The following is a 19753-nucleotide window of genomic DNA, read 5'->3' as shown; positions in this document are numbered from 1 at the left end:
TAAGAAAAATAATGGATTGTAAATATTACTTCTCTGTTCTACCCACATACCTGAGACCATGGGTTTAGACCATGGGTTCTTTGGTTGTAATTTGCAACACAAAAACTACACGAAGGAGTTAGGGCTACTCAGATCAGAATAACACCTTCTGAATACTTGTGGCCACTGACATACGTTCATTGCTGCATAAAAGCAGAATTTGCAAGAATCACATACGAGCTCCGTAAACATCCAACTAAGTACTCAAGTACTGAGCTGAGCAGGTATTAGCTTGGGGCAGGCTGACATTTAGAATAGCTGTCAAGATAGAGGTGAATATGAGACCTAGGGAGAACAACTAACATCCACCTAACTTGGGACAGATCAAAGCCACAGGAGAGAGTAGGTCGCATTCCTCTGTCTCTAACATAAGTGGCTGGTGTCTTAACATCCTGTGAAAGATTTTTGGCTGGGTTATTAGAGATATGGTTTAGTAAAGGTTTTTGTCAGTGTTAGTTTGATGATTGGACTTGATGATCTGAAAGGTCTCTTTCAACCTAGGCAGTTCTATGATAATGCTGTAGTCTCTATATGTATATAAATATATCCACATACACACACATAGTTCTTATACTGAGCAATTTAATTTTAGGAAGAGAATTATTATACTTTAAGACTGGCAGAACAAGTTACCAAAAAGCCTCCCTCTACAGCGTGACCATGCGGGCAGCTCATGACTCTGCCCCAACGAAGTACCTGGAGATTGTCCAACACTAGATTAATACCATTGTCCAACACTAGATTAATACACCACCAATGAGCCACTTCCCAGAATGGGAAAGTAGCTGGGATATAGCTCACCATGCTTAAAAGCGATTATAATTATGTGTCTTTATTGCTCTCAGAGCTTAAGGCATGGGATGTAGGTATCATACGGAAAGCAGCAAGACAGCGTCCAGGAAAGAAACCCTACTTCTTAGAGCCAAACTGCCTACAGAGTAAAAACACTGCAGCACAGAAATTAAGCAAGAGGAAGTCAATTACGTAGATAATACACCAGCCCGCTCCTAATATGATCAAAAAATCCTGCGCAAAAGCTTCATGAGTGCTGTTTATATATTTCACTGTGAACAGCTATTAATTAATTTACAAAGCACATTTAATAAGCACATTGTTTTAGATTGTATTAACTGATCATAATTTTGTAATTGCCTATCCTGTTATCAATCATGTCCAGGTAATCTACTGAACTTAATTTTAATGGAACTGCTTGATTGATGTTCTGCAAAAATTAGTGAGCAGCGAGAACAAAAATAACCCCCTAAAAGCAAAGAAATAATTAAATATTCAAAACAGCAGCAGACTGCTCTATTTCTGGCATATATCTTGATATTAGCCATGGCTGCAGGAGACTGGTAGCTTATCAGCAAAGCCTGCATCTCTTTATTAGAAGAGATTTACTTTAAAAAAAATAAAAATACTTGCCAAGATCTTCTCAACAGACGTTAATTGTAGGCTCAGTCTAGCTTTCTGCGATTTTTTTTCCTCACTGTTACATTTTAGTTTATTATTTCCCTTTTCTTTTGAAAGATTTATGAGGTAAAGAAAAGATCTCCCTTCTTACTCATGTCAAAATACGTTGCTTTCCCTGGGTATTAACAAAGGGACTAAGGAGCACATAATTCACCTTGGCTACGAGGGACCATTGTGTGTGACTTGGATCACGGGAAATTAATGCACGCAGGGAGGGAAAGGGGAGAACAGTTTCACAGAAATATTATTCTCCACTTTTAGACAGGGAGGAAGGAGAGGGAGGCAATGAAATGAGTTTCCCCTGCTTTGCCCTCGTCTGTTTATGGAGCAATAGAGTTCAGCTCGAATAGGAGGTGAAATAATCTTACACTCGCATGAACCAAAACCTCATGAATCCTTCCCTGATCTGCATCTGGGGCAGCACAGCTTTATGCTGCTGTGAGCTAGTGAGAGTAAATCTTTTTGCCTGCCCTTAATGTTTCATGTAAATGTACCAGGGATTTCTTTCTGCCTCGTATTAACCTTTACAACTTCATCATGGCACAGCCCACATCTTCAATCTGAGTTTTAATGCAAAATATCTTTATTTGCTGAGGATGTAATTCAGTGAAGGTCACTGCAGACCTCCAATCATTTTTTAATCAGCTTAACCTGAACTACATTTCGTATCTCCAGTAAGGGGCTAATAGACTTCATCTACAAAATACATCTGAACAACATCATGCTCTGTAAGAAAAAATAAATGAACAAATTAATCAATCTGCTTACCATAGACAAATAATTGACCTCTTGCAATGTTTCTTCCGCGACTGTTTCCTGCAACACACTCATAAGAGCCTTCATCTTCTTGCTGAACATCTGGGATTTCAAGAACCCCTTTGGTTTTGTTGTGTTCGATTTTCTTTGTCAATGAGTTCCCATCAGACCTCTTCCAGCTAATACTAGGGACAGGACTAAATAATTATATTTCATAGAGAAAAAGAGAGAGCATTTGTTATAGCAGAGAGAAGATCATATGAAAACCTTTCATAAGAGTAATAATATTTAAAAAAAGAAATAATTTCTGTTTCTAAGCATGACATACAGAGGTTCATAAGACTGAGATTTTACAACATGTCCAATTTATTTAATGGCACATGTCCAACAGTGGGATGAAGATTTGACTCCATTCTATGATTGGTTCTTAGGCCAATTTGGATTTTCCCCACAGTAACTCCTACTTGGGGCTCAAACCTGCTTTTAAACACCGCAACACTGAAGGAATGACTTTGGAAGTCAAATAAACACCATAAAAGCACTGAATTATTGACTGGTTTTCAGAGCAAACAAATTCCCTGTAGCATCAGAGGTATTTTCACACCTCAAAACAGGAAATATTAGACAAGAATTCAAAGGACCTAAAAATACCAATAAATCTAGGTATAAAAAAATGGGAGCCAAGGTAGAGGAGGGCAGACAGACAGTTGAGTGAGGAAGAGGAAAGCATGAGGCATTGAGGCTGAAAGGAGAGAGAGAGAGACAAAAGAGAATATTTCTTGTTTCATGTTTTCGTACCTTTCTATCATTTTCATTTATATTTGGATCAATGTATTCTATAACATAAAAAAAAAACAGTCAAGTGTGAAGGTGGCTATAAATACTTCTTGGATTTCTGGTAACATCACAAACCATATACGCCTTGCTTCCATGATCTATTATGCCACCAAAACACTTCGAAATATTACCAGTCTTGGATTTCACAGTTGCTTTCTGTTTCTGCAAACTGAAGTAAGCTGCTTTTTCTAAGCAGACGAGCAGTTACAATTTGAACAGCTTTTTACAGAGGCTTTGGCTAACTGCTGACTTCTTTTCCACTGGAAGTAACACCGACAGCAAATACCCGGTACTGAACTTGAAAACATAACTTTCATGGAAATTAGAGGTGCATGTTGCCCTTGCCTGCCAGTCCCCAAGGTCTCTGGCCTGCAGTGCTGACTTCCAAACTATTTATTTCTTTTTAGCAGAGGCTATAACTGCTCACAACTTACATTATTTAGGTCGCTGGTTCAAATCCTTGTTTGTTGACCAAAGAAATCAAGTCACAAATACAGAATGAATGAATGACTTCACACAGGTATGTCTAGGCCTAATTTCTGCATTTTGAGTTTGCGTGGCTACGAGGTTTGCAAGTTCACCCAAAGCCAGAAGAACCAGGACCCAGGAGAAGTACAAATACTCGGCAAATTACAGGATTGAACAGCTGGGCAGGTGCTAACAGAGTAACTACAAACATAAAATCAACAGAAATAGACTATGTACAGCACAATTTACAGCTAGACCACTAACAATGAATAACAATCCCATAAATTTGCTTAGTTCTGCATTTAAGCATGAAAGATCGCATGGGTGCACTGGAAGCCTGTAAATGTTTTCCTCGTGCTGGTGGGAGTTCAGCTGGGCAAGAGCCTCCGAGCTGTGCTTCCCCCGGCTCTGTACAACAGAAAGTCATAGTCCCCAGACAACAAATTTAACCGAGGGATCTCCAAGTGCTATTTAAGCAGCATAATAATTTCTCTAGCTACCTTACATTTTCCACCATAACTGAACTGCCTGTGAAAATGGTTTGGACCTATAAGCAATTTGCTCCAGATTTTGGTGTTAGCTCTGCAGTGGTATGAGTGGTATGTGTGTGTGTGTATATATATATGTGTGTGTGTATATATGCGAGTAACTCACCTATATGTACATACACAAGTTCTGACTCTTCCATGACCCCTCCAATACAGCTGAACAATTTACTACAAACGAGAGCGACTGAGACACGCCAGACATCATTAACCAGTGAAAGAGCTGGGAAGAACAACTGAGATTTTATTCTTCTATTTCCCATTTTGGTTCAAGACCTTTATAGTTGTTTAAATTCCAAATCTTTTTGGAAAACAGTCATTGTCACCGCCACCTTTATTAACTGCCCTTCACTATGAGACCAAAACCTATTTCAGATGCAAACTTGTTTAATATTATTCCTTACTAGAACTTTAAAAGGGCTTGTCTTTTTCTCAAGTGCACTGGCTGGTCGGTTAAAAGGTGCTGTCTCCTCCACAAATCTTGCGTGACGTTATTCATGCAGAATTTCCATAAACCAAGTTACTTTGAGTTATTTAAAAGAAATGCAGCTCTAGCACAGAACAGGTCTATCCCACAGTTGCTGGGCTCTAGTCAGGAAAACAGCTGGAGGTATTTTGCAGTCTTGTGGTAGATTGATACAGACTATTGATGACACGAAGGAGAGCATGGCTGGCTTTTAAAATGCTATTGCATATTAAAGAGTGGGTGAATAGCTACTGTATAACAGAAGCATGCAGTGCACTGAATGCCAGAAGCGTTTAACTACTTACTTTAAAGGCATCTCTTCCGGATTTATTTTTTTCTAACAAAGAGATTAAAGGCAACTAGCATCCATATGGGAGAAGAAAACAATTAAATGCATTCATTCATGCTCTGCTACCTGAAAGTGCCTCATCTGAATATTTCCTATTCTATCAGCCATTTGTTTTCTCTTAGCACTGCCTGCTCATGAATAAGGCAAGTCTACGCTGACACCAAGGCCAGAGGCAGGGCTCAGTGGAAAAAGGGCCCTTCTGTCAACTTGTCACGTCAAGTTTACCAAGGCTTGAGCTGAAGACACTGTCCTGTTTTCCTTACCCACCCCACATACTTATAATGACATCCCTGGGGATGTTTCAAGGCCAACTCGCCTCATTTTTGGCCAAACATGAAGGTGTTTGAAACGCACTCCTTCTGATGCTAACGTAAATACCTCATAGTTTGGTTCATCAACTTTGCTGCGTTAAAATGCATAATTGCAATAAATAGTTGACAGCACTTTTTTCTCCTGCCAGGGAGTCTTGCACCAAGTGCCCTAGTTCTATGAGGAGAGGGGATTCGTTTGTCAGGACAGCAGCTCCTCATCAGCCCCAGCTCTAGGTTACAGGAGCAGGAGGATCTGTGCCATGTGCCATCATCCACAGGAAGGACCCTCATTCAGCATGAGAAAATCTGCATTTCTTCATTGACTTGCTAATATCTCATTATCCTAGGTTTTCCAGCATCTTCACTCACTATATTTTGCAGAAGACAGGGGTTTTTTGGCTGGTTTCACCTTCTTCTGATGTTAGTTTACATTTTCGTAACCAAATCTCTTAACAGCAACCATTACTACAGGCCATGTGAAACCCTTCAAGGTAAAAAAAACAAACCCTGAATTTAAATTTAAGATTTACCTCAATGAAATTGCTTTTTGTAACAAATTATCTATTTTAAAGGTTAATGCTTTATGGAGTGAAACTGTCCTTTAGGTATAGGTAAATGTACACAAAACTTAGTTTGATAAGTATAGCCTTGTGAATTTTTCTAGGATTATGTTGCGTAATCACATTCTGTTGAAGGCCAGTATCTGACATTGCCACACAGACTAGAACCTTCCCAGGCAGGTTTGCAGTGGTCCCACAACTGGTGGGTTTCATTTAGTCACTACCAATAACCAGATTAAAATAGATATCTGCTTAGGGCTAAAAAGCTTTGGAATATATAAAGAAACAATTAATACACTTTTTGAATTCATTACACTCTTGCTTTCACCTGGGTAAATAAGAAAACAGTGCATAAATATGAGAGTGTCTTTGTACATAAATCTGCAGTTTATTTGAAACCTTCAGAGCACCTAGGAGTACTAATTTAATTTATATTCTACCATACAGGCGGCAGAATCACAAAACCATAAGTTACTAACTCAGAAAGAAAAGGCGATGGAAAATATTTTTTGGTTGCTGACAAGTCTTGTCACACCGAACATGAAATTAATTTGTCTGCAACATTACAGCCTGCACCAAGATGAAGGTTCCACCTTTTTGCAGCAAAGACTCAGCAGCCAGATGATGCATCGCGTCTATGCCTCATCTTTTGTCCTATGCATCTGAGGGCAATTCACAACAAAATTAAATCTACAGCTTGGGTAATGAAGACCATGCCTAGTTAAACAAATGAGACAAAGCTGAGGTTGGAAAGCTGCTATCACGTCTGCATCAACTGCTGGCACAAGGGAGAATTAGGATCCAAGGGGCATAATAATTAAAGCACTCAGGCTTCTAATCATCCTGATGTATTACTTGGGAAACAGTAAAGAAGCAAAGTTTTCTGAAACCTGATAGTATCTCCTCCTGTGGTCACAAGCCACTCATCTTAACTACGTAAAAGAGGATCTTCCAGAGCTGCTTGCTCTTCCCTTAAAGTACAAATCTTAAGGTAATAGCTCTATCAGGAATGTAGGCTGAAAATAGCAAACTTCACTTGTGGTGGCAGAAGTCCTTCATATAGATATGATTTTAGAATCCTGTAAGTGATCTTTTTATAACCTCTTACATAAACTCCTTGAGAATATGCTAGAATAGCCATCTAAAGAAGAAGTGAAGCCCTGTATTTTTATATAAGTTTAGTAAAGATGGTTGTTTGCTTGTAGCTGCGTGACTATCTACTTATTTTAACAGCCTCTAGAAAAACCCTTCCCTGAATGCATTTACAGGAGTATGTGGGGTCTTCCCATGAAGAATGAATATTCTGGGTTGAAAGAAATCCTGTTTTATATTATTCACATATGCTCTTTACAATCTCAGCTGGCAATAGCCCATCTGCAGGAATTCTGAACAGATTATTTCCCTATCTTCGAGAAGAGAATGAAGAAAAATGTAAAACACAGACCCAGTTTAATAAATGTGTGCACCAGACATGAAAACTATTTCACTTATTTTCATTCCAGAAGCTATTCTTATCTGTGCAACAGATAGATAAAAGTTATTTTGGAAGAAAGCAGCAAAGTAACTCAACTGAATGTAACTCCTTCCATGGTATTCAATCCCCCCAAAGACTCGTGAACAATAATTTAGATGTACGGCATGATTAATATAGTTTGATCCAAAACATGACTTTTAATACTGGCATAGTATTAAACACTGTCAACATAATGAATATTAGTGCAGAACACAAAGCCTCATCTCTTCCTCTAAATTGCCACAGGCTGCAGTATTTGAATCAGTCAAGCTACTATTTCATATTTTAGTTTTCTCTCTTTAAGGAATTAAGTATAAGGTGCATTTATTTTTTTTTCCTGTTTAGATTCCCCATGCCAATCATCAGGTAGTTGCATGCTACTTACATCCCTTTTTGCCTATTTGCATTTCCATCAGTGAGGATTAATTTACTTCTCAAAATTTTCTCTACTATTCACAGTCTCTTTTCTACAAAATAGGATTACAAGTCAAGAGCCAGCCCAAGCACTTTTGTCTATTTGGGATCCGTCCCTCCAAACCCTCTTCCCAGGAATAAATATTGACTCTATGGCCCCCTTGTATTTATTTTCCTCAAAACAAGAAAGTTTATGACTAGGCTGGAAGACCATTTCTGAGAGTCAGTCATGATATTTTCATGTAAAAAGCAAAAAGAGCTTTACACCAGAGCTCTGTGGAATATACCTACCTCTGCGTGTCCCCAGCCTGGCTGAAGGTACTTCCATGGCTTTGAGCTTCCCCACGTAAAAAGGCATCTTAAAACTCAGCCATAAGTCTGGCCTCTTGTACTTGGCGTTTTAAATGTGGAAGTGCTTTTTGAGCAAGGTCCAATAGGTATGATTTGCTGTTCCATATAGAAGAGAGATGCTATTTCTCTAAATACCATGAAAGTACTTTCATTTAAGACTTTTGGAGACCAAAACCACAGCAGGTTGCCTATAATCTGCCTTAGATGTGAAAGATTTCTGTTATTCATAGCACAGAGGTAGCAGCAGCTGACAGCATTGTCTGAACCAGTGGACTAACAGTATGAATATAGAAAATTATGGATAATGGGAAAGCAGTTCTGAAATCCAAGAGAGATAATAACCGTTAGTGCTTGTGGCAGATCAGAGGTATAGCTCAACAAATACTGAGCTGAATTGATTTTAACATAAACAGACAATAGTAGGGGCTAGAGTTTTAGTGGAATTTAGGCATCTAAAGGTGCAGATGGCCACACTGCTGCATTTATATGTGCCTAACTACAATTGTAAACAGCTGGAGGTAGGAAATTTCAAGCTTTTAACAATACCACTAATCACCTACATACCTTTAGAAATCTGGCCTTATCTATCAAGTTAAGAGTATTTCACCTGCAATCTGTTTCTCTTGCTTTATTCACATATAAATGCCAGCTCTGAAAGAAAGCTTTTTCACTGATTGACACATTAGTGAAAATGTGGTTCAAGGCTCTGTTCAAAGAGAAAAAAGCAGACTGAAAACAGTACAGTTCTGTATAAGACATCTAATCTATAAAAAAAAAAATCTAGGGAGGAGAAATTCTCCAGAGACACCACTAAAAAGCCTTTGCTCCCAAACAGCACCTCTCCAACACATGCACTAGACTAGATGCACATTAGCAGTATGATATAAAAAAAATATTTGTGAAGAACGGATCTCTGCCCACAGATCATTGGTATTTATGCAGTATGACTCCAGGGAAGTATGGTATCACTGGTTTCAGCTGCAGTCCTACATATATGAAGAAGGAAATGTATATTAAAGCTGCATTAACCCTCTCAGCCATTCCATTTTCTAAGCACAGCACAGAAGGTACTGTGTTCACTGAGGGATTTCATTATCTTATGTCCTTTCAGTCCTTTCCCCCCCCCCTCAGATGTTCTTAAAATGACAAAATCTCAGTGCCACATTACCATGACCCATCTTTACCCCTTCAGTAAGAGGCCACTGTTTTGTACATATCATTTACTCTGTTTTTGAAATGCTTTTCTGCAGTCAATGTATCATTGTTAAATGCTTTCCATGCAACAGATGGAAATACGAAATGACAACTTGAAATGTAAAGCCTGCACTGACTCACACACAATTAAGGAGGTATTTAAAGAGAAGTAGCTTGACAGTATTTGGAAAGGAAAAATCAGCTTTAGCAGCAGTGTTCCAGTTTGCTACTTGTTTTGGGCCCCAAAAAAATGCATATGCCTTTGAAAATGGCTCTGCAGAAATACTCTTCATCCTTAAATAAAAATTAGCCCTAAGATTAGTTTATATAAAAATCTCATCTGAAAGGTAAGGCCATTTCCTGTCTTAATAACTTTTTATTTGCTTTATTTTTCTACTTCCAGAGGAACATTTGATTAATTTGTGCTGTCTGCAAGTCAGGCTTTTAACCTCTGGGAAAGCTCTAAACACTTTAAAAGCTTACAGCCTTAAAACGGATTGTCAAAGTGAACTTAAACTAAATAGAGGTCAACAATCTAAGATTATTTTAGCTTTCCCAGGGAAAACGGATACTCATTGGAAAGACTAGTTTTCGTAGGCTGGTTACATTTATTCAGTTAACCGTCTGCTCTTTGAACACAGAGCACCCCTTGCTGTTTGAATACAACAGTGTAAGCAACCTAGGAAAAATACAGGCTACCAGAAGCCTAATAGATTTGTGGATCTGAGCAGGAGGGACTAGCGCTAGGGCTTCATAGGGCTCCTCAGCATCGCTTTGGAACCTCTTTGGTCCATTCTAGACACTCTATGCACTCTTTAAACACAATCTGTTTCCCCGAGTTTCATTCTTAATGATGGCATACAGAAAAACCTTCCTGTTTTGATGTGTTTTGGATGCGAATGTGCAGTTACACTGAATGCTGTGATCTGGAGTCAGGTCTCATCCCAGAGTTAGAACAACTCTCAAGGAATATAGTCTTTGTTCTGATTTTCCCTCCCCACCCTTCCCCCCGCCTTAAGCTATAACCAAATGAGCTGCAGTTATGGTATAGATTTCTTTCTTATTTCCTTGGGAACGCATTGCATAGAAACAATCAAACTAAGTTAAGGTTTAAAAAAAAGGTAAGTTTTACAAATTCACATTCTGAGCAAAAAATTCTACTGTGCAAATTAGAAAGAACCATCATTCTTCCACTGTAAAACAGCGTTAGAACCCACATTTTAATAAAAGACAAAAATCTTACTTTCCAAGGGCAAAGCATTCCAGTTTAACAGACGAGCCCTTCGCTGCATATGTTGTTTCTGGAAAACGTACTTCAATCTTTGGTTCATACTCCCCCATCACACCTGTTGAACATCAAAACAGCTAGCACTCCAGTGGAGCCTCAGACCTGTCTAGTACAACAGAATTTCAGTGTAAAAGAAAGGACGGCATTAATAATGTTAGAGCCTTATGTTCCACCCGTGGCAATCAACACATGATGTCTACGGAGCAGGTTTAGCCTGCAGGGTGGAATTCACCCCTGAGCTGAAAGATTGCATGAAATCTGTAAATTCTATGCTCTTGAGAGTGGAAGAGCATGAAGTATACAGGTTCTACATGTACAAGTATGTTACACTTGTGCATTAAGGTTTTAGAGATAATTTAGGGTTCACACCTCTTGTTAAGAGGCATTAACAAGCAATGCCTTTAACATTGGCCACTTCACTGAGTGGTCACTTCTCAGGACACTAGATAGATTCTGGCTGCAAGGGAGAATCAAGGAATTCTGTGTTTAAAACACATAAAACTTCTTTAAAACATCCAAACATGAGCTCCAGGCTTGAGAAAGGCTGATGTAATTAGATGTAATGATCACATTTGAAAATCTGGCTGAACATCTGATAAGCCACAGATAATCCATTATCAGTTTAGGGCAGATCCCACCCTGAAAATGAACTGATTCTTATTTTAACAGGGATCTGGCTAACATTACACATACAATTTGCACCATTGCCTTAGAGGCTGCTTGTTTAGGACCCAATCCAGAGGCCGCCCAAGTGAATGGGAGAAGATAAACAGACGGATAGAACAAGTCTGAGAAAAGGAATAAAGCAGGGCGATGAAAAGGAAGAAAATAGTCAGAAGAGATCTTTAGCATTTACACTCAGTTTGTACCAAATTATTAACTTTTGATCTGTGAATCTATAACTTTGTTTTGGGTGATCTGACTTAATAGCTTATAAAGCAGCGCAGCCTCACAGTAGAAGTATTAATCTATAATACACAGTTGAGTCTTATTTATCCTAGAAACATAATTCTATACAGACTTTTGTTACTGACTGCTGCTATTGCTTTGCAAACAGTACAGGTATATTGAAATTTAGGTGAAACTTGCAAAACAAACTTTGTGTAAAGATTTCCCAGGTATATATTTCTCACTGTGAACATTAATTAGAAGTGTTGCCAGAATGATATTTGTGTATGTGCGGGTGAGTTTCTCACCTCAGTGACTCACTTTGAAACAGCTTTCTAGATTTGATATTTGAGCTATACCTAGATTATAAATCTAAAGTTTTGCTGGATTTAAACCTCAACACAGGCATCCATGAGATGAAAAACATTAACATACCATTTGACATTCTCTTGCTATTTTTCAACTATATTGAGCACTGCTTTCTTTGCGTATATTTATCTCATCATCCCAGTCCTGACAGTTCAAATCTCACTTCAATACAGCAGAAACTGGGATCATGTCACACTACGCATCATTTTACTGGGAGCCTTTTACCTCCATGAAGATGTATATCAGTATCAATTCCCAGTAACTGGAGATGGACCAGTTAGGGTGTTTTCAGCCAAGCATGCGCAGACGACTCACCATCGCTGCGGAGGGTGAGAGGCGTGGGGGGCCCCCGCACGCTTTGCTCCGCTTCAGAGTTCGTTACAACGCAGGTATAATTGCCCACATCTGATGGCTCTACTTTGGCAATGTACAGATTTCCCGTTTCTTGTGAAACAAAGCGGCGACTATCTTCCTGAACATATAAGGTATTGTTGTTGAAGATCCACGTGTAGGACAAGCCTGGAAAACACCAGATACATATCATTCATCCTTTCCAGTATTATCTGCTTCCTTGGTAGTGCTGAAGTGCAATATTGCCACTTGAAAGAACGAGTCAGCTACAGGGCAAACCACGGGGGATGCCCAAATTAGCAAAGGCAAGGTAAGCATTGCTTTAGTTTTAAACTCATTTCAAGCCACTTCAGAAGGTCAGAGAAGTTTTTCTCCCCTGCTACTTTTCATTTTCCTGCTTAGCCTCTTTGTAAGTAGGAATGGCAGCACTGCAATGCCATGAGAATGCTGTTTTTAGTAAATAATTTCTATTTATACCACTTTCCCTCTGAACATCCAGAGAGCAAATTGCTGGTCAGTGTTACAGCTCCTTTCTTCACTCTCAGTATGGAAAAAAAGAAACTGGTAACATGGAGCTTTATCACGAGATTCTCATGAAGGGGGAGCTCAGGTGCACGCAAATATTTTTGAGATTATTTAATATTTGATCCTTTTGCACCTTTGACCCTTCTGCTAATCTTCCATACTTACATCTGCTCCATGTTTCTTGTCCTATTCTGACTTCCTAACCTTTTTCTGCCATCCTTTTCCATACAGGGTTTGACGATGCCTACCTTAATAATCTATGTCTACAGCCTAGGCAAATTAAAACTAATTTATTTGTCTGTCCCACCCTGGAAGTGCAGGTCTCCATCTGAGCTTAACATGCAGGGACCGTGCTTTTTGGAAGGGCTTTTTGGCCAAGCGCTGTGACACTGCCATCAGTACCGCAGGGAGCGTGTGACACACGAGGTGTCCCACCGGCTGCTCTGCGTTGCTGCCGGCACCCAACAGCAGGAGCAGGACTGAAATTCTGTTTTAATAAGACACAGTAAATCAGAAGTTTCAAAATCTACCAGTTTAGCTTTCCTTAATTAAATGTATAATTCATAAGCTAACAGTGTTCTGCCAACAGCTTCATTTTTACACATTTCCCCCATCAACAATCCCATTTGAAAAAGATTATTTACGTTTCCTTCCCTCCCTCGGTTACAACACGGGTACAGTATGGTAATAAGTCTGCAAACTCCAGTAGTTTTGTGGAGTTTTATGTTATCATCTTCTAACATTTTAGGACTCTCATTAGAAATGATGCACCTCCAGGGAGCAATCAATGACACTTTCTATACTTGGCTAAATTCTGCAATAGGCTCTGTTTTACTACAGCTTAATGCCAAACCTTTTTTCTGGTGTACAGTAAACCTAGAAGATGCAACAATTCCTAAAATAGTGCAATACAACACATGTGTGTACATATGCATGTGCATACACACAAGATAACAGCACCATGTTTTCACATTTGCACACCCATGTACTTTTAGGTACCTGGTTAAAGCATCTATTTACAGAAGAAAATATGGAGATGGGTGGGTTTTTGCACAGGGAGGATCAGCCTACATCTCGATAGAAGGGATGTAGCCATGACCTGATACGTTTTCCGGAGACATACTATATACAGACTGTGTTCCTGTTTCAGGCACAAGGTTTGATGACTATAGCCTGGCTGGACAAACAGACCAAAGCGACTCATGTGGGGGAAACTCTGGTTTCAACTCATTCTTTGAAGTCCTTTAACCTGAAAGTTAAGGACTAATGAAAAGGCTGAAGATCTGCACGGTAAATACTTTAATCTGCATTCAATGAAACAGTATGTTGTAAACTTGGAACTTCTGTGGGAAGAAACACCTTGGATCTGCAATCTCCTCAGATTTCACAAGAACAGCCAAGGGCTGGTGTCCTAATGTCCCTTTTGTGACAGCTGGACCCCTTGCTTTCCTCCACACCCAGACCTATGCAAAGGCTTACAATAAAACTGCTCCAAGAGGTTGAACCACTGATAGCTGAACACACAGACTTTCATGAAAAGTTAGTGCATCTAATGATAAACTGGAAGTAGTTTAAAATACAAGCTAAATAGGAAAAATGAGTTTGGAGGTTCCCTTCCCAAAGTCCAGTTCTGGTGCTGGTAGTTACCTGTCTGAAGAAAGCACTGACCCACTCTCACAGGGGTTACCCGGTGGTTGCACCACCATACCTGCCAAAACACAGCTGGATGCCTATGAAGGACCTTCAAACCATCTTATACCATGCAATCAAAAAAACAGATTCCTGCTGTGGGATGTGGGGACATAACAAAGTTTTCTGTGCAGGACAGAGTCTACAAATCGTAATAAAACTCTGTTAAAACCAATGTTATGCCACACAGACATTCTTCACGAGGTCAATCTGTGAATTAATTAATCAGTAAAAAGAGACTCAGTCTTTGTTTGTCCTGATTTCAGTTCTCGGGGGGTTCCAGTTCACTTTATCTTCCAAAGTTTCTGTTACTCTCTCCATGTCTGTACTCCACCATTGCCTTGGGGCCTATTGATGAATTTTCCCATTAATTGGGAACAAGTGCAGGCCCTTCCTTTTCATATTTAAATCCCCCGTCCCCCCAGTATGAGGGATATAAATACTACCACTCTTGTAACTGCAGGTTCATCATCACCCATCTGCAGCCCATACTTGCCTAGAGCCTAATTCAGCTCCACTAAACTCTGTAGAAACTCAAATTCTAATTGACTTCAATGGGAGTTGGATGAAATCTCAAGAGGAAGGAACCAACTTTGGAGCTCAATCTTTTTTTGTCTTCTAAGGCATAATACCAGCAACCTACTCCCTTACACAGTATCTTTTCTTTGAAAGTTAACTGACATCATCAACCGATGTAACAGGCTAGAAAATATAACGTTACCTTATAAAAGAAGCTATTATTATTTAAAAATTGCCATTTTGGGTCACTGAATAAATCAGATGTGGAGCAGACCCGTTGAAGGGACTACCCTGCTAATGAAGTCTAGCTAAAATGAACCTGAAAATTGCTGCTGCCAGCAATTTTATGGAAGAACAAATAAAATAACAATTATTTTTTAGTTTATTTTTTTGTTTTCCGTTTAACCACGAGATTTCTGGAACAGGTATTGGTTGGGATCACACTTCAACATACCTGTGACAGTCTCACAATTGCCTTTCAGAGACCACTATGAAAGTGCTTCAGCATAAAAGCTCTTACGCAAGTTTTTGCCATTACCAACAGCAAAGATTTTTGTGCGCTTGTTTTCATTTTTTCCCCTGTGTTTACAGATCTGGTTGGCTGTAACTTTCCCTCTGGAGTAGCCACTTTTCACACAATGTTGAAGATGGATCAACATGCCTGAAGTAAGGGAATAGAGATTTTCTGTACCAGATGAATTAGTCCAATTTTCCTATTGCTCTTTTCATTATAGTTAATGTGCAATGTTTTAGAAAAATAAACATGTAAGGTAAAATTTATGTATTGGGCAAGAGAGAGAGAAGAGACTGGGGAAGGGAGCCCTTCCAGAGAAATGTTCACTGATCACAGAGTGCTGCTGTGTGTGGTAAGAAGGAAGTTGGAGTAAATTCAGGCGACTCCTTCCTCAATGGTGCTTTAGATGTGGACCAAACAAGCAGAATTTGGTCCCAGATTGTTGTGGGTTTTTTTCCCCCCATGAACTTTCGAAGGAAACTGTTTACAGTAAAAGTTGAGCTTGTTCCAAAGACAGAGAGAGAGAAACTATGATTTACCCCTAGGTTACGAAAAAATTCTGCTAACGGTATGGAATTTTAAAGACAGAGAGAATCCCTGTGACATCTGGACCTACAAATAACTACAATATAAAATTCAGAGCACTATGAAAGTTTCAGGATTTAGTTCACAAGAACTAATAATAAAATATTATTCATATAATTTCTACTCTCAATTTTTTTAATTTAACACTTATGTATCAAGGTGTTTTCTAAGACAAGATTCAAAAGCATTAATCACCTTCAGATTATGAATTTTTTTAAATTCTCTCTAGCTATAGCATAATAAATACCATAGTACAGCTCCTTTTCACATGTACAGTTGATTGGTCTCAGCTCAAATTAATAAAATTTGAGCACTGAACACTGGAAAGTGCTATTTTCTCTCAAAAGACAGTGATCCCAATGCTGTTACTGACTCTGTGAGAAGATGCCTTGGACAGCACAGATCCACCTTTACTTCAAAGGGCTACATGTCAGTGGAGAGATAATTACAGCAATGTAGACTTCATTAGGCGCATGCCAGAGCATGAGCTATTTTATTAGTGCCACAACCCTGTGTTTGGGTTTATTTGGGTTTTTTTAATCCAAGGCAGGTGACTATGTGGTGTCAGTCTCCCTTCTCATCCCAGAGGCTCCCTAAAAGTAGGTGAACTCCATCTCACCTCCCAGCCAAGCACTGGCTGGTGGGCAAGACCCAAGCCTGGCCAGGCAGGAAAGCACTGCCTACACCCGGCAGCTCTGAGCACAGCTGGGAAAGAAGAGCAGCTGATAATCACTCCTGATACACTAGTCTGGGGAATATAACATTTCAGTGCTTTCCTCACCCCAAGCAAATTCAAATCAATATTGCTCATTCTGCAGGAGAAGAGCTACAGGCTGGTCTGAGGGAAGAGACTCTCCCCCTCCCACCGGAGCTGGCAGGAGAGGATTAAAGATTCATAGGAGTATTGAGGAATAGGAGCAGAGAGAAAGGGACTCGAAACAAACGAATAAGGTACTTAGCTTTATAAAGGGAGATACACTTCAAACCATCACTTTAAGATTATGCATTTTATCAAGTGAGTGTTTAATATAAAATACAGAAACAACTCAAAGCAGAAGTCTAAGACCCTTCTGCATAAGGCAGTGCTGCTCATCCCATCCTCTCCACAGCTTCCCATCTCCTGCTCTCACGCGCATCTCCTTCCCCACCCTTCTGCTGGCTGAGGAGTTGGCATATTCCCCCACTAAGCAGGTCCACAGGGCTCCTACTCCCTTAACAACATGGTTTTGGGTTGGTTTGTGGGGTTTTTTTGTAGCCTTGGTATAGCAACATCAGTACAGAGAAAAGCCTACAGACTCAGCATCCCAACTTCAAACCCCGGCAGCTTTTATGAACAACTAAATGCATATGCAGAAGTGATCCTGCTGCTCCTAACAAGATTAGCAACTTCCTTAAAGCTCTGCAGGGAGCCAGCGTGAAGGAAACAGGCCTTACATCAGACTACACTTCTAAGAAAATAAATGAATAACAGTCCACCCCGGAGCCTTGTGTCAAGTATTACCATTTAGGCAGCAGGTTCTTAATCATAGTAGGGTCAAGCTCATATATAGCTAGAGAAATAAAAGCTTCTTCAAACTTCTTTCCTCCTTACGTATTTTTCTCTACTTCTTTGCTCTATATAAAGCACTATTTTAAAATAGTACTATCTATCGATTAGATAGAGGGGAAAAAAAACAGCTGACCTGAAAAACTTAAGCTAAAGAAGAGACATGCCCCACAGAAAGAAATACAGCTTCCCTCCCCACCTCTGCACTCAGGAGCCTGGCTAACAACTCGGGAGCCTGGTCTTTTTTATCTATTTCCTGTGTTTGCTTTTTACTATAAGTGCTGATATTTGTTCATATTATCATAGAATAGGTTCTCTTTTGGTGTTAAAGGCTTCAGTAGAGCTCTAGCAGTAACTCTGTAAGGCTTTTGTTCTCTGAGAGTTTGTCAAGGGTCTAAAGCTGTGAGAAAACTGTTAGAGCAGCCCTTCTGAACTTTTTTCTTATTTCTCATCACTTAGCTACCTAATACATTTTCTATCTGTTGTTAGAGGCAGATAGCCTATTTTTGTTTATACAAGAAAAATAAGTTATCAGTGCACTCTCAGTTAAGAAGTATGTATTTAAAGCAGGCAGTAGCATAGTTGTTCTTGTCAGAAAACTAAGTTTGTGTTAACTTTGGCTTTAAATATTTTATATACTTTGAATGTAGAAAAATATTTACAACAAACAACAGAATGGTCCAAGGATAACTGTAGTGCTTGCTTTCCTGTGAACTTAGCAGAAAGTTTAACTTCACGCTGTTGTGGTATAGGGCTAGGCAAGCTTGGCAATGGGTTGGTCTCTGTTATGAAAGGTAGAAAGAGAAGTGAACCATTTCTCTAGTAATGTAAGTGGGAGAAATATTTCTTGAGCTCTTATTCTAGCTACATAATCCTACTTAATGTTATATGGGAAGAAATTTCAAGTAATAAAAAAATCCTTGTTTTCTTAGGTTCTTGTCTTTTTGTCTCTTCTATTGCTAGAAGAAGCAGATACAGACTTTTTAGGTTAACAGGAAGACAGAGGCTTTAGCTGGACAATCCTATTCCAAAGTAACTATACTAATGATAGCTGTTTCAAATAACTGCTGTACAGAGAGTTTCAGTCTTCCTTCAAGTCAAGGGAAAAGAGACCAGTAACCATCAGGACCATGTTCCTCCTCCCTCTGTGTAATATATGGGTAGGGCCAGGTCTGTGAAGTGGCTCATCCTGGGGAAAGAAGCAGCTGGCCTGTAGGAAGGAGAGCCTGAAGGGCTGTGTCCATTTGCTCTGGCTCCCTTGAGTGTCTTGTCAATGACACGGATAACTTCTCTCAAAGAGCCTAGTCAGTGTTTTCTACCCACACACTTAACTTCAGTTTCCCTGGAAATGCTCAGACTGGCAGAAGGTCTACATTAGTTATAGGCTGTATCTACTCAGTTGCACAGGGAAATTCTAAGAGCAATTTTGTTTCCTAGTGTATAGGACACATTATACAGCTTGTATGGTCTTACTCATGTTATTATAGGAAAGGCAACTTTTTTCCTGCTGGCATGGTCTATCTTCCAAATTCCTCAATATCTAAGCAATTCTTGTCACATTTAAAGTACTGAGCGGAACACTTGGAATAGAAGCTGTGTGTGATGCTAGTAATCCTTTCTCCTGTAGGTATGGTGAGTCAGAGGCAAGGGTTTCAATTAAAAAAAGAACATATGATCCTTTTCAATAAAAACAACTTCCTAAGCATCCTGAGATAGTATACAACTTATCATAGTTCACACCATGTACTTCATCCCCATGGCATATAATTTTGGATCACAAATACAGTGTTTATGAATGACAAAAGAAGGCAGTTTCTGTTCTCTAGAGACTTGTTATTTCAGATAATGTATTTTTCAGGCCTATTGGCCAACAGCTCACATCTCCAGCTTAAGAAACACTGTGACAAAGGCTTTGTTCATGGATACCATTTTCTCAGTTCAATTAATCTGGGGTGAACTCGCTTGTTAACTATTTATTTGTTCTGAGTCTCTCTTCTTCTGCTCATTCCTATTTGTCAAATCATAATTTTACCCTACAGCAAGAGGAAAATATATGGCTTACTGACTCAAGGATGGATGTGTTGTCTTTCTGTCTGTCCTGTTGATACATTTCAGGAACTCTTTCAAGCCTTTTCTGCCCTTAAGGACCAGGTTTCACTTCATTTCCTTGATTATATACTTCTTTCATATGGCTATAAACACT

The 19753-nt window shown here is 39.4% G+C and overlaps 1 protein-coding gene across 1 annotated transcript in view; it reads right to left on the bottom strand.

The window, feature by feature from the left end:
* The window catches only part of LOC128915587 (contactin-6-like), an 83411-nt gene that overhangs the window by 45261 nt on the left and 18397 nt on the right, over positions 1-19753 (bottom strand). The window contains exons 3-5 of the mRNA XM_054216154.1: positions 12137-12340; positions 10520-10622; positions 2281-2465 (exon numbers count right to left, since the gene is read on the bottom strand). Coding sequence (XP_054072129.1) covers positions 2281-2465; positions 10520-10622; positions 12137-12340 — 492 coding nt within the window. The remainder of the gene's footprint in view (positions 1-2280; positions 2466-10519; positions 10623-12136; positions 12341-19753) is intronic.

This window comes from Rissa tridactyla, chromosome 10 (assembly GCF_028500815.1).
Source record: "Rissa tridactyla isolate bRisTri1 chromosome 10, bRisTri1.patW.cur.20221130, whole genome shotgun sequence".
In the NCBI taxonomy this organism is placed as follows: Eukaryota; Metazoa; Chordata; class Aves; order Charadriiformes; family Laridae; genus Rissa; species Rissa tridactyla.
The sequence above is the reverse complement of the archived record's forward strand: the minus strand, read 5'-3'. Positions and strand labels throughout refer to the sequence as shown.